Source organism: Salmo trutta, chromosome 2 (genome assembly GCF_901001165.1).
Source record: "Salmo trutta chromosome 2, fSalTru1.1, whole genome shotgun sequence".
Lineage (NCBI taxonomy): Eukaryota > Metazoa > Chordata > Actinopteri > Salmoniformes > Salmonidae > Salmo > Salmo trutta.
The window spans coordinates 74,980,819-74,994,848 of NC_042958.1; the positions used below are offsets into that span (position 1 = coordinate 74,980,819).

Genomic DNA, 14,030 nt, shown 5'->3' on the forward strand with positions numbered 1-14,030 from the left:
GACACACATACACACACACAAAACACTCTCTCCTCTCTTTCATTTTCACTCTCTCTTGTACTCTTTCTCTTTCAAAGAAAACGAACTAACTCATCTATGTTGACTTATTACACCACTAATAAAGGAGGAGTTCAGAATGTTACAAATAACAGTTTGTCTGTACACACTGAAGATGTCATTGGGAGGTGATAAATAATAATAACGGAGGGGCTATAGATACCAATGGAGGTTTGTGACTTGAGATCCACGATATAGGCACGGAATGCACAGAAATAACAAAGCGTGTTTCAAAAATCGTCAAACTAATTACTTTAAACTAAAGCATTTAATAAAGACTCTCGAGTAGCGCAGCGGTCTAAGGCACTGCATCTCAGTGCTAGTGGCATCACTATAGACCCTGGCTCGATTCCAGGCTGTATCACAACCGGCTGTGATTTGGAATCCCATATGGCGGCGCACAGCAACGTCCGGGTTAAGGTGTGGCCGGGGTAGGCCGTCATTGTAAATAAGAATTTGTTCTTAACTGACTTGCCTAGTTAAATAAAAAATAAATGTATAGTACAATATTATGGGGAATGGCAATGAGAGGGCTACTTACACAGTGTTGGGAATGGATCAGTGATTGAATGAGGGTATGACGCATGAGTTGAGGTGTTCAGAGGCTTGACTTCAGTGCAGGACAGGGGTTGAGGTGTTCATATTAAATATAATTTATTTTGGGATATCACTTGAAAGTATTAATTAAAACGCTGGTCCTTGATGGTAAAAACAATAACACATATAATTAGGCTTCAGTGCAGGACAGGCTCATCATGGATGGATGGTGTTAGAGAAAAGCTCAACTCTTCCACTGAGGGCAAGACAGGATTTGACTGGGAAGACAAAAAAAATAACACAATACACTACACAGTTAGAAAAAGGAGCTAATAATGAGTTAGTCCAAGCAAGGACTAAAAACATTGATGTGTAATAATATGATTGTGTTTGTGTGTGTGAGATTGACTCTGCAGTACAATATCAACAAAACCAATATCAACAATATCAACAAAAAACAATTAGAAACTCCTCTCTCTCTTTCTCTCTCTTCAGACTAGTAATGAGAGAAAATTGATAGGGGTACTCACAGTGCTTGGAGAGGAAACATTCAACGTGCCAGTGAATGAGTGGGCACATGAGACGTGGCTTCATTTCATGTCAGGAAAGAGTTAACAATGGTAGCGGAGTGGAGTGGTGATCACCATTCCATTACAGGTGCTTAATTGTCGGTTTGGGCAACAAGTTTCTCCATGAAGTTAAATTCAGACATCTCATAATTCATAAAGTCAAACAGACTGTGCATCTCGCCCACTTGACACATCAAAGTAGCCCAAGAAACGTTCCTGAATAAAATCATCCACATACCTGACAATAACTGACAACTGCAAGCAGACTGGTGGCACCATACAGTATGTGACATAACTATGGCACCGGTGTGGTGGCTAATTTCTGCATTACCAAATGAGGAGAGTTACAAACTTCACACACCAGTCAGAGTTATACTTAGAACTACATCTTTAATAATTAAGAGCTTTTTGCAAAAGCACTGACTTTCAATGATGCGCTATCTCTAATGAACCATTGAAAAGTGACTACACAAAAGTACAAAGATCTTTTATAGCCAAGATACACCCCTCTCAATGTACATGATGAACCACAGATACATAGAATGGGTCACAAGGTTAAGTTTTGTATGAAAGATATCTATAAAACATAGCAGACAGCAACTGCTGTGTCAACAGTGTTCATTGTATAGACCAGTGCCTGGTCCTCCTACTCCAAACTGGAACCGTCTCTCTCTGGTACGGTATAGAACAGAACCATTAGCTCATCCAATGGCATAAATCAATTGACAACTCTAGATACTCCCTTCTCAAGTAAACTCCCTCTTGACTCCACTCCTGGACAAGCTCACTGAGGGGAGTGAGCCTCTAGGTCATACACTATCCCAAGATAAGTGCAACATCAGAGGGGACATACAATGGTCCAGACACTGCCATACACCTTCCCCCAATGCCAAAGGAGGGAGTGACTTGTGCACAGACATTGTGGAGACAAGTAATTGGTTCCCCATTAATCACGCCATCCCTTCACATGGTTTAACAGATACATTCACATATGACAAGCCTCTCACATAAGCATATTATGCAAATAAAATATCTTAATTATCTACGCTAATTCTGATTCATCCGCCACACCGGGCGATGCAAAACGATCTCTCCCATTGTCATCTCTCTTTTTACCAGTCCGGATACACGCTCAGCTGCCTAGAACTTTTGGCTGCCCAGAGGTGGCATGCAGCAAAACAGCAACTGAATGTTGTTTTTTGATCATCATTGCAAATATTAGCTAAGCTGCTCAGGAGGCAGACAGGCAATTCAGTAGTGTTATCTATTCAGAAACTACGATATGGCTGCAACTATAAAGAATAGCCTTCATCATCAAACAAAATGTGTCCAAAGTGTAGTGACTGTGTCCTGCTCGTGCAACTTCAATATCCTTTACAACAGACAGACAGGGAAGGTTGTAGCATTCATAATATTGTGGGCGGTGCAGTTGCCGTACCAGGCGGTGATACAGTCCGACAGGATGCTCTCAAGTGTGCACCTGTAAAAGTTTGTGAGGGTTTTAGGTGACAAGCCAAATTTCTTCAGCCTCCTTCTTTACCACGCTGTCTGTGTGGGTGGACCATTTCAGTTTGTTAGTGATGTATACACCGAGGAACTTATAGAATCATGTAGTAACCAAAAAAGATTTTAACAAATCAAAATATATTTTATATTTGAGATTCTTCAAAGTATTTGTATTTCTATTCATTATGAATCCCCATTAGCTGCTGCTTTGGCAGCAGCTACTCTTTCTAGGGTCCAGCAAAATTAAGGCAGTTTATACAATTTTAAAAACATTACAATACATTCACAGATTTCACAACACACTGTGTGCCCTCAGGCCCCTACTCCACCACTACCACAAATCTACAGTACTAAATCCATGTGTATGTATAGTGCGTATGTTACCGTGTGTGTGTGTGTGTGTGTGTGTGTGTGTGTGTCTGTGCCAATGTTTGTGTTGCTTCACAGTCCCTGCTGTTCCATAAGGTGTTTTTTTATCTGTTTTTTAAATCTAATTTTATTGCTTGCGTCAGTTACTTGATGTGGAATAGAGTTCCATGTAGTCATGGCTCTATGTAGTACTGTGTGCCTCCCATAGTCTGTTCTGGACTTGGGGACTGTGAAGAGACCTCTTGTGGCATGTCTTGTGGGGTATTCATGGGTGTCCGTGTGTGCCAGTAGTTTAGACAGACAGCTCGGTGCATTCAACATGTCAATACCTCTCATAAATAAAAGTAGTGATGAAGTCAATCTCTCCTCCACTTTCAGCCATCCATCTCTCCTCCACTTTCAGCTAGGAGAGATTGACATGCATTCTATTAATATTAGCTCTCTGTGTACATCCAAGGGCCAGCCGTGCTGCCCTGTTCTGAGCCAATTGCAATTTTCCTAAGTCCTTTTTTGTGGCACCTGACCACACGACTGAACCGTATGCAACAAAACTAGGGCCTGTAGGACCTGCCATGTTGATAGTGTTGTTAAGAAGGCAGAGCATCGCTTAATTATAGACAGACTTCTCTCCATCTTAGCTACTACTGCATTAATATGTTTTGACCATGACAGTTTACAATCTAGTGTTACTCCAAGCAGTTTAGTCATCTCAACTTGCTCAATTTCCACATGATTTATTACAAGATTTAGTTTAGGTTTAGGGTTTAGTGAGTGTTTTGTTCCAAATACAATGCTTTTAGTTTTATAAATATTTATGGCTAACTTATTCCTTGCCACCCACTCTGAAGCTAACTGCAGCTCTTTATTGTGTGTTGCAGTCATTTCAGTCACTGTAGTGTATAGTGTTGAGTCATCCGCATACATAGACACTCTGGCTTTACTCAAAGTCAGTGGCATGTTGTTAGTCAAAATTGAAAAAGCAAGGGGCCTAAACAGCCCCCACAATCATTTTATCATCAATTTCTCTCAGCCAATCATCAGTAATTTGTGTAAGTGCTGTGCTTGTTGAGTGTCCTTCCCTATAAGCATGCTGAAATTCTGTTGTCAATTTGTTTTCTGTCAAACACCATTTTTTCCAAAAGTTTACTGAAGGTTGGTAACAGGCTGATTGGTCGGCTATTTGAGCCAGTAAAGGGGGTAGCGGAATGACTTTAGCTTCCCTCCAGGCCTGAGGGCACACGCTCTCTAGTAGGCTTAAATTGAAGATTTGGCAAATAGGAGTGGCAATATCATCTGCTTTTATCCTCAGTAAATTTCCATCCAGATTGTCAGACCCCGGTGGCTTGTCATTGCCAACAATAATTTTTTCACCTCTTCCACACTGACTTTACAGAATTTAAAAATGCAATTCTTGTCTTTCATAATTTGGTCCGATATACTTGGATGTGTAGTGTCAGCATTTGTTGCTGGCATGTCATCCCTAAGTTTGCTTAGGTCATGGGTTTGAGGGCAGCCCTTGAGCCAAACAGGGACGTGCAATCCTTCTCCACGCAATCCATGACCTACTACATTCACAAGATAATAAGCATAGGTCTATGAGGCTAATTCATTAGAAGTTAGCCAACATAAAACACCATGTCAAGTTAACCTTTTGTTTCGACATATAGGCTGCTGGCCTAGCTGTTACTCTCTAAAATATGCTATGCATGTTGTTGGCAAATGGAGGCGATTGATTCAGCCCAGACATTGTAGCGAATTCGAAGGGCACCATGACAGGGTCTGATGTACGCAACTCCATGTCTCTTCGCAGTCTGACAATGCACCATGGTCGTTAGAATGGTATTGCTTTGAGGATACTGTGCGTGTGTGTGTGTGACACCTGTTTGGACAAGTGTATTAGACCCCCCACCCCACACACACACACCTGCATACACACACAACCCACCTATCTATACCTACTGTATGTACTGCATGTAACCACACAGACTTGGATTAAATATCTTATCTGTGTCCGTGTGGTTCTTCCTTCTGAACCAAATCTGTGGTACAATCTCTTCCAGGTCCTAATAGGCCTACTTATAATCATATGGTTATTATGTGCTAAAAGAGAAAGGATTTCCTTGTTATTAGGCCAATTATAAGGTATAGATTTACAACTGCAGGCATTTCAATGGTGGTGAGCACAGCAACATGGAGCCAAGGAAACATGCAGTTAACCAAATCCCCTACTTTAATCTTGAAATATAACTGTGACTTTATTAAAAAAAAAATTACTTTATTCTCAATATAAAATGTCACGTTTATTCTCGAAATATTGTCACTTTATTCTCGAAAATTGCCACTTTATCCTAAAAATTGTATTCAGACTTTATTCTCAAAATATTCCCAATATTCTCAGTGTTGACAAATTTTTAAGTATTATCATGCAAAAAGAAACATTTCCAAGTACCACCACCATCACTGTTTATTTAATTTTTAACTTCACTTGGCCCTAGTACTCTTCCGTAGTTTATTGCACCTCCTGACCCGTTCACTGTACTTTGTTTTAATAATGATCTTTCTGCTCCTGCTCCTCCTCCTCCTTCTCTTCTCAGGGTGACATCTACATTCTGTCTCCACTGGACAGAGAGACTAAAGACCACTTCACCCTGACAGCCATCGCTAGGGACAACCCTGGCGGCAGCCCCAACAACCGACGAGAGAACTCTGTTCAGGTGGGATTCATACTGTAGTAGAACATAAGTAAACTTATCTGAATGCACTGACTGTAAGTCACTCTGGATGAGAGTGTCTGTTAAACGACTAAAATGTGAATGTAAATGTACACTACCGTTCAAAAGTTTGGGGTCACATAAAAATGTCCTTGTTTTTGAAAGAAAAGCAATTTTTTGTCCATTAAAATAACATCAAATTCATCAGAAAAACAGTGTAGATATTATTAATGTTGTAAATTACTATTGTAGCTGGAAACGGCAGATTTTTTATGGAATATCTACACTACCGTTCAAAAGTTTGGGGTCACTTAGAAATGTCCTTGTTTTTGAAAGAAAGCACATTTTTTGTCCATTAAAATAACATAAAATTGATCAGAAATGCAGTGTAGACATTGATAATGCTGTAAATGACTATTGTAGCTGGAAACGGCAGATTTTTTAATGGAATATCTACACTACCGTTCAAAAGTTTGGGGTCACTTAGAAATGTCCTTGTTTTTGAAAGAAAGCAAATTTTTTGTCCATTAAAATAACATAAAATTGATCAGAAATGCAGTGTAGACATTGATAATAATGTAAATGACTATTGTAGCTGGAAACGGCAGATCTTTTATGGAATATGTACATAGATGTACAGAGGCCGATTTTCAGCAACCATCCCTCCTGTGTTCTAATGGCATGTTGTGTTAGCTAATCCAAGTTTAAAATTTTAATTGGCTAATTGATCATTAGAAAACCCTTTTCCAATTATGTTAGCACAGCTGAAAATTGTTGTTCTGATTAAAGAAGCAATAAAACTGGCCTTCTTTACACTAGTTGAGTATCTGGAGCATCAGCATTTGTGGGTTCGATTACAGGCTCAAAATGGCCAGAAACAAATAACTTTCTTCTGAAACTCGTCAGTCTATTCTTGTTCTGAGAAATGAAGGCTATTCCATGCGAGAAATTGCCGAGAAACTGAAGATCTCATACAACGCTGTGTAATACTCCCTTCACAGAACAGCGCAAACTGTCTCTAACCAGAATAGAAAGAGGAGTGGGAGGCCAACTGAGCAAGAGGACAAGTACATTAGAGTGTCTAGTTTGAGAAACAGACACCTCACAAGTCCTCAACTGGCAGTTTCATTAAATAGTACCCGTAAAACACCAGTCTCAACGTCAACAGTGAAGAGGCGACTCCGGGATGCTGGCCTTCTAGGCAGAGTTCCTCTGTCCGGTGTCTGTGTTCTTTTTCCCATTTTAAACTTTTATTTTTATTGGCCAGTCTGAGATATGGCACTTTTCTTTGCAACTCTACCTACAAGGCCAGCATCCCGGAGTCGCCTCTTCACTGTTGACGTTAAGACTGGTGTTTTGCGGGTACTATTTAATGAAGCTGCCAGTTGAGGACTTGTGAGGCGTCTGTTTCTCAAACTAGACACTCTAATGTACTTAAACAAGGACATTTCTAAGTGACCCAAACTTTTGAACGGTGGTGTACATTCAAAATATATCACAGCATTGGTAGTGTATTTATTATGATCCCTGTGGGGCCTGACACCACAACATTGGTATTGCTTGCGCCAGCCACACTCTTACTAACTGATCAACACAGGACCACATAATATTTTTCTGTCTCTCTCAGGTCTTGGTGACCGTTCTGGATGTGAATGACTTCCGTCCGCGTTTCTCAGAGCGGGTCTTTGAGACCAGTGTGTTTGAGAACGAGCCCAGTGGGACGTCTGTGATCACGCTGACTGCCACTGATTTGGACGAGGGGCAGAACGGCCTGCTTTCTTACAGCATGCAGGGCCCAGGGGCAGGTTGGAGCCCTACACACACACACACGCACACACACACACACACACCCTTACCATCATCTATACTGTGAGAGGCTTTTGTTCCAGCCCAGCATTAACACCACTAATTCAACATATTATTATCTTCATGACAAATTGATGTGTTAGTGCTGGGCTAGAACAAAATCCTGGATACCCACTGTTTAACATTTACACCAGTGGTTCTTAACCTGGGTTCGATCGAACCCCAGGGGTTTTTGTGAGTCAGTCTCAGGGGTTCGGCGGAGGTCAAGACACACACCCGACTCATATGATTCGTGATGACACGCCCCGCTTGGCCATCATTGGCTGCAGGTGATCACGCAACATCGCTTGGCCTATCTGTGCTGCAGGGAATTTGGCGCGCTCAGTAGTCGAATTGTGACTGTCGTGATGGTACGTCGTGTGATTTCTTTCTTAATATTTTAATCCCTTCATACTAACTATGTCGAGCAAAAAAAGAAAGTGGTCGGACGAATATGTACAATATGGATTCACATGTATAACGGAACGTGATGAGAGTCAGCGTCCTAACTGCATGATTTGCAATGCCAAGTTGAGCAATTCTAGTCTAGCACCGGCAAAACTAAGAGAACACTTCCTTAAGCTGCATGGAGATGGACAATACAAGAACACAACGCTCGCTGAATTCAAGGTGAAGAGAGCCATTTTTCCAATTAAGAAGGGTTCGGTGAATGCGCATATGAAACTGGTGGGGGTCAGTACCTCCAACAAGGTTAAGAACCACTGATTTACACGTTTTGTCTCACTTTTTCCCTGCCTCTGATTAACTGTTGGTTACATTCTCTCACTATTTTCTCTCTCTCCCTCTCTATGGTGTTATCAGATGCCTTCTCTCTGGACGCTGACACAGGTCTGGTGCGTTCTCTCCGTCTGCTGCAGTCCTTTGAGCACTTTAACTTGACGGTGGTGGCTACAGACCAGGGCAGACCACCCCTCTGGGGCACCGCCACCTTACACATCATCGTCATAGACGTCAACGACAACAGGCCCATGTTCGTCAGGCCCACCAACGGCACCATCATGCACATCATGGAGGTGTGTGTGTGTGTGTGTGTGTGTGTGTGTGTGTGTGTGTGTGTGTGTGTGTGTGTGTGTGTGTGTGTGTGTGTGTGTGTGTGTGTGTGTGTGTGTGTGTGTGTGTGTGTGTGTTTTTGCATGTGCATGTTGGTGGTACTACAGTATGGTGTTTGTTAGTGGTCCCTAGCAGGATAGTAATAATTGAAGAATATATTAATTATTTTTGGGCATGTACAGTATGAATGTGTTGCTCCACTACACACACATTATTACTGTAAAATTCTCTGCAGTTGCATACAAACAGAATATCTAAAATCTCAATGATGTGTCTGTCCTCCCCCCTTGTAGGAGCAGCCCCCAGGCCTGCTGGTGTATGAGGTGTTTGCGACAGATGGGGATGAAGGGGTGAATGGAGAGGTGCGCTATGCATTCCTCCAGACAGGAGCTGGGAACAGAGACTGGGATAACTTCCACATTGATGCTATTACAGGAGTCATCACCACCACCATCAAACTGGACCGAGAGAAGCAGGCCCTGCACAGTGTGAGTGGACTGACTGGGCCCAATTCTAACTTGATATATGCACTTGTAGCTAGCGAGAACTTGAATCATACGTGTACCTTCATGTCAATGGGAGATATGCATTCAAGTTTGATGTAGGCCTGCCGGATTTCATGTCAGGATTCAGCCCAGACAGGAATGAACAAGCTGATATGCAACTTATGAACCTACACAGTGATGTAGTGTGTGTATATTGTGTTTGTATTGTGTGTGCGTGTGTATATGTGTTTATATGTGTATTCGCGCGCGCGTGTGTGTGTGTGTGTGTGTGTGTGTGTGTGTGTGTGTGTGTGTGTGTGTGTGTGTGTGTGTGTGTGTGTGTGTGTGTGTGTGTGTGTGTGTGTGTGTGTGTGTGTGTGTGCATTCATTCTTGTGTGTAATATGCATTCTTGTGTGTGTGTGCGTGCATGTGTGTGTGCATGCTTGTGTGTATGTGTATTGTTTATGTCTGACTAAAGGACTGTGTCCTGTCCCTCAGCTGATTATTGTGGCCTATGACCTGGGTCAGCCCGTGCCTTATGAGACCACCCAGCCCTTACAGGTTGCGCTGTTGGACATTGATGACAACGAGCCTGTCTTCTTTAAGCCCCCGGTGAGTGGAGGAGAGTTAGGATGCTGGGCGGTGTCTCATGCAAGGAAGATTCCCGCCAGTCTGCCCTAATTCAGACTCATCTTATTGCAATGAAACATAGCCCTGGACTCCTCAGCTATAAGTATAACTATGGGTTTATACATTACCATTTGATACCTTACCATAATATTTTTTCTATACCAAGTATTTTTATGTTTCTTTTGTGTGATCAAACCACCTTTTTAAATCTCTAGGTATTTGATGTTTGTCTGTGATTAGGGTTGTGTTTTATTTGGTAGTTTTGTGTACTGTACTGTGTTTGTATATTAGTCAATAGCTTTGTTTATACCTAGCGCTAACATGCGTCCTTTGTCCTGATCTTGTCCACACTCTGATTGGCCCACAATTTCAGAAATATGCCTACAGATGGTATTACAATGTGTCTCATATCTGTCCATTGGGTCCGCATTCTGACCACATTTTACTGATCCCTCCCTGTATGCAAATTATTTGACAGCTATTATTTCAAAATAGTATTTATTTATTTTAAGACCCAAATTGATGCCATATGTAAATGGTGCCACCTGTCAATGATTTTAGAAGGCAGGATTATGATATTTTAAATGGTTTCACTGTCCAGATCCATCTACAGTACACTTGTAAGACATCCAGATACAAAGCGTGCCTGACTACCTCTGGAGGGGGTCTGGAAGATACGATCACAATCGGATCACAATGCGTTTTTTAATCGTCTACACCTGTCTGAAAATGTGGGCATAATCTGAAAGTGGAAATGATCAGGACAGAAGATGCATGCTAGAACCAAGTATAAACAAGGCTAATGTCTCTGTTTCATATGTGTAACGATTTTGTCTTACATCTGGCCCATGTATCTGTGTGTGTGTGTGCTCATCTATCTGTCTGTCTGTCTGACTCTCAGCGAGGCAGCCTGCCGTACCAGACTCTGTCTGTGGCAGAGCACTCTACTCCAGGGACAGTAGTGGGTAACGTGACAGGAGCTGTGGACGCAGATGAAGGCTCCAATGCTGTAGTCTACTTCTTCATAGCAGGTCTGTGGAGAGGACAACACAACACTACACTACACACACAGACACAAATAAACACACTGATTCATCCATACCGGACAATGCATTAGTACTAGTACTAATACGGAATAATTAAATATATTTTTGGTTGCTGCATGTTGGTCGTGCTGTCTATTGAATATGGACGTAACACTGATTTCCAATCGTGCCCTTATAGGGGGAGATACTGAAGGTAACTTTGGCCTGAGCCCAGGGGGCGTACTGAAGGTGAAGAAGGATCTGGACCGTGAGGACATCTCAGTGTACTCCATCATCGTCAAGGCCTCGAGCCACAGGAACTGGGCCCCTACTAGGGGTCAAAGGTCAGCCTGGGGAAGAGCACTTGACCCCAGCCGTGACCCAACCCTACAGGAGGTCAGAATCTACCTGGAGGACATCAACGACCAGCCACCGCGCTTCACCAAGCTAGAGTACACTACAGGTACTGTACATAAACTGTGGGAGGGGTAAATGTGTGTGTGTGTGTGTTGAGCTTGTGTGTCTATGTGCATTCTCTCACTTTCATTCCCCCTCTCTCTATCTCTTTCTCTCTCTCAGGTGTGGCTGCTGATGCCAAGGTAGGCTCAGATCTGATTCGGGTACAGGCCATAGACAACGATGTAGGGAACAACAGCCTGGTGCTGTACCATGTCCTGTCCATCCGCTACATTAAACTCCAGTCCAATGACACTGAGGACATAGGAAACGGCTTTATCATAGGTCAGTCACTGCCTACTGCCTAGCATGGCTATTAGCTCCTCTGTGTTTGTATAGTTTACCTTAATCATTGACAACCAATGTTAGAATCAATTCCATTTCAATTCAGAATTGAGGAGATTAATTGAATTGAAAAGGAATTGGCCCCTGGCCTGTTGTTAACCTTCTCTGCCTATTGTTCCTTGATAACCAAGGTTGGGATCAATTCATTTTCAATCAAGGTGATGAATTGACTAAATATTGAAATAATTTAAATGGAATTGGGCTCCAACAATGTTGATAACCCTCACCTATAGGGGATATATGTCTCAATTCTAAATATTGATTTGAATCACAGTGGAATTGGCCCTGAACCTGTTGATAACCCTTAGGAGAGACAGATGGGATCATCCGTACCTTTGACCTGTTCACGGCTTACGACCCGGGCTACTTCGTGGTGGAGGTGTTGGCACGGGACCTGGCAGGCCACAGTGACATCGCCATGGTGGGCATCTACATCCTGCGGGACGACCAGCGGGTGAAGATTGTCATCAACGAGATACCAGAGCGGGTACGACAGTTCCAGGAGGAGTTTATCAACCTGCTGTCCAACATCACCGGAGCCATAGTCAACACGGACGATGTGCAGGTAGGTAAGGGTGTGAGGGATGTGTGAGTGTGTGTGCATGTGTGTGCTTGTGCAAGTGTGTGCGTGTGTGCATGCATATGTATAAACTTACGTATGAAATGTGCATCTCCCACTAATCCCCTTTGTCATTCCCTTCCTCTGTTTCTGCTCAGTTCCACGTGGACAAGAAGGGCAGAGTGAACTTTGCCCAAACAGATGTGCTCATACACGTGGTCAACAAGCACACCAACCGCATCCTGGATGTGGAAAAGTCAGTTGCTGCCTGGCAGTATAGTTTATTATCATGTTATTACCTATAGAAATATAATTAGTAGAACGGACAGTCCCCATTCCCATATTAAGTGTAGGTTCTAAATGAACCAAGTAAAAACTCACGGACGATTAGTAAAGCTCAAACCAAGTTTATTCATCCACTGGGTCAAACAGCCGCATAAGACAAAGACGTTTCCAAACAAAGACAAATCAACCTGATTAACTCTTTAGTCATCTCACAGTTTACCTATTTGCTTATGGTTTTGCCTACACCTAGTGACATGTTTTTTAAATGATATGAACAAAAAAATAATACATTTTATTAGGAATGGCAAGCCAGACAAAATTAAAAGGGCCTACTTATATAACCAATATGAATTCGGAAGGCAGAAATGATTAAATATTAAAGCATTAGACCTCTCACTAAAGGCATCAGTCATACAAAGTTATACTTAAATCCAAACTGGTTCTCTAGTAGATTGGTGGGAATGTCTCACCCCATGTTCAAGAATGGCCTTTTTCACTTTATTCAGATTACAACTGCTCACTTTGTCACGTCCTGACCAGTGTAAGGGGTTATTGGTTATTGTAGTTTGGTCAGGACGTGGCAGGGGGTATTTGTTTTATGTGGTTCGGGATTTATGGGATATGTATTTATGTAAGAGGGGTGTTTGATTTATGTGTTCCGGGGTTTTTGGGTAATGTTCTTGTTTTGTATTTCTATGGTTTTCTATGTTGTGTATTTCTTTGTGTTGGCCTGGTATGGCTCTCAATCAGGAACAGCTGTACATCGTTGTTGCTGATTGAGAGTCATACTTAGGTAGCCCTGTTTCACCTGTCCCTTTGTGGGAAGTTGTGGTTGCATAGCTGTGTGTTTAGCCTGCAATCCTGTTCGTTCGATCGTGTTCTTGTTTTGTTTGTTACGTGTTCAATAAAGTCAATATGAGCACTCAACCCGCTGCGCCTTGGTCCACTACGTACGACGGCCGTTACAGAACTTCCCACCACAAATGGACCAAGCAGCGGGGTAAGGAGCAACAGAAGAATTATGTGGACTATACGGAAACTTGGACATGGGAGGAGATCCTGGATGGGGCTGGACCATGGCACCAGGCTGGGGAATATCGTCGACACCGGAGGAGATAGAGGCAGCCAAGGCAGAGCAGCGCCGATATGAGGCTCTATATACATGGTTGGCATTTAAGCCTGAGAGGCAGCCCCAATAAAAAAAAATGGGGGGGGCACACGGGTAGTTTGGCTGGGCCAGGGTTAAGCCCCAAGCCAACTCCCCGTGCTTATCGGAGGCAGCCTGTTATTGGTCAGGTCCCGTGTTATGGGGTGTTGCCCACGGCGTTGAGGCCGAGCATTCACAGGCCGGTGTGTGCGGTGCCAGCGCCCCGCATTTGCCAGGGGGAAGCGGGCATCCAGCCAGTAAGGGTGGTGCCAGTACTGCGCTCAAGACCGCCAGTGCGCCTTCACGGCCCAGTGTATCCTGTTCCCGCTCCTCGCACTAGCCCTGAGGTGCGTGTATCCAGTCTGGCGTCTCCTAAGCTAGCACCACGCACCAGGCCTCCAGTGCGTCAGCCCAGTCCAACTCGTCCTGTTC

The 14,030-nt window shown here is 43.0% G+C and overlaps 1 protein-coding gene across 3 annotated transcripts in view; it reads left to right on the forward strand.

The window, feature by feature from the left end:
- LOC115162910 (cadherin-23) overlaps nucleotides 1–14,030 on the forward strand; it is a 712,130-nt gene that overhangs the window by 671,265 nt on the left and 26,835 nt on the right. For all 3 annotated transcript variants that reach the window (XM_029714423.1, XM_029714440.1, XM_029714433.1), the window contains 10 exons: nucleotides 5,633–5,752; nucleotides 7,377–7,554; nucleotides 8,417–8,628; nucleotides 8,959–9,153; nucleotides 9,650–9,763; nucleotides 10,683–10,812; nucleotides 11,006–11,269; nucleotides 11,386–11,547; nucleotides 11,916–12,172; nucleotides 12,325–12,422. In XM_029714423.1, the coding sequence (XP_029570283.1) occupies nucleotides 5,633–5,752; nucleotides 7,377–7,554; nucleotides 8,417–8,628; nucleotides 8,959–9,153; nucleotides 9,650–9,763; nucleotides 10,683–10,812; nucleotides 11,006–11,269; nucleotides 11,386–11,547; nucleotides 11,916–12,172; nucleotides 12,325–12,422 (1,730 nt within the window). The remainder of the gene's footprint in view (nucleotides 1–5,632; nucleotides 5,753–7,376; nucleotides 7,555–8,416; nucleotides 8,629–8,958; nucleotides 9,154–9,649; nucleotides 9,764–10,682; nucleotides 10,813–11,005; nucleotides 11,270–11,385; nucleotides 11,548–11,915; nucleotides 12,173–12,324; nucleotides 12,423–14,030) is intronic.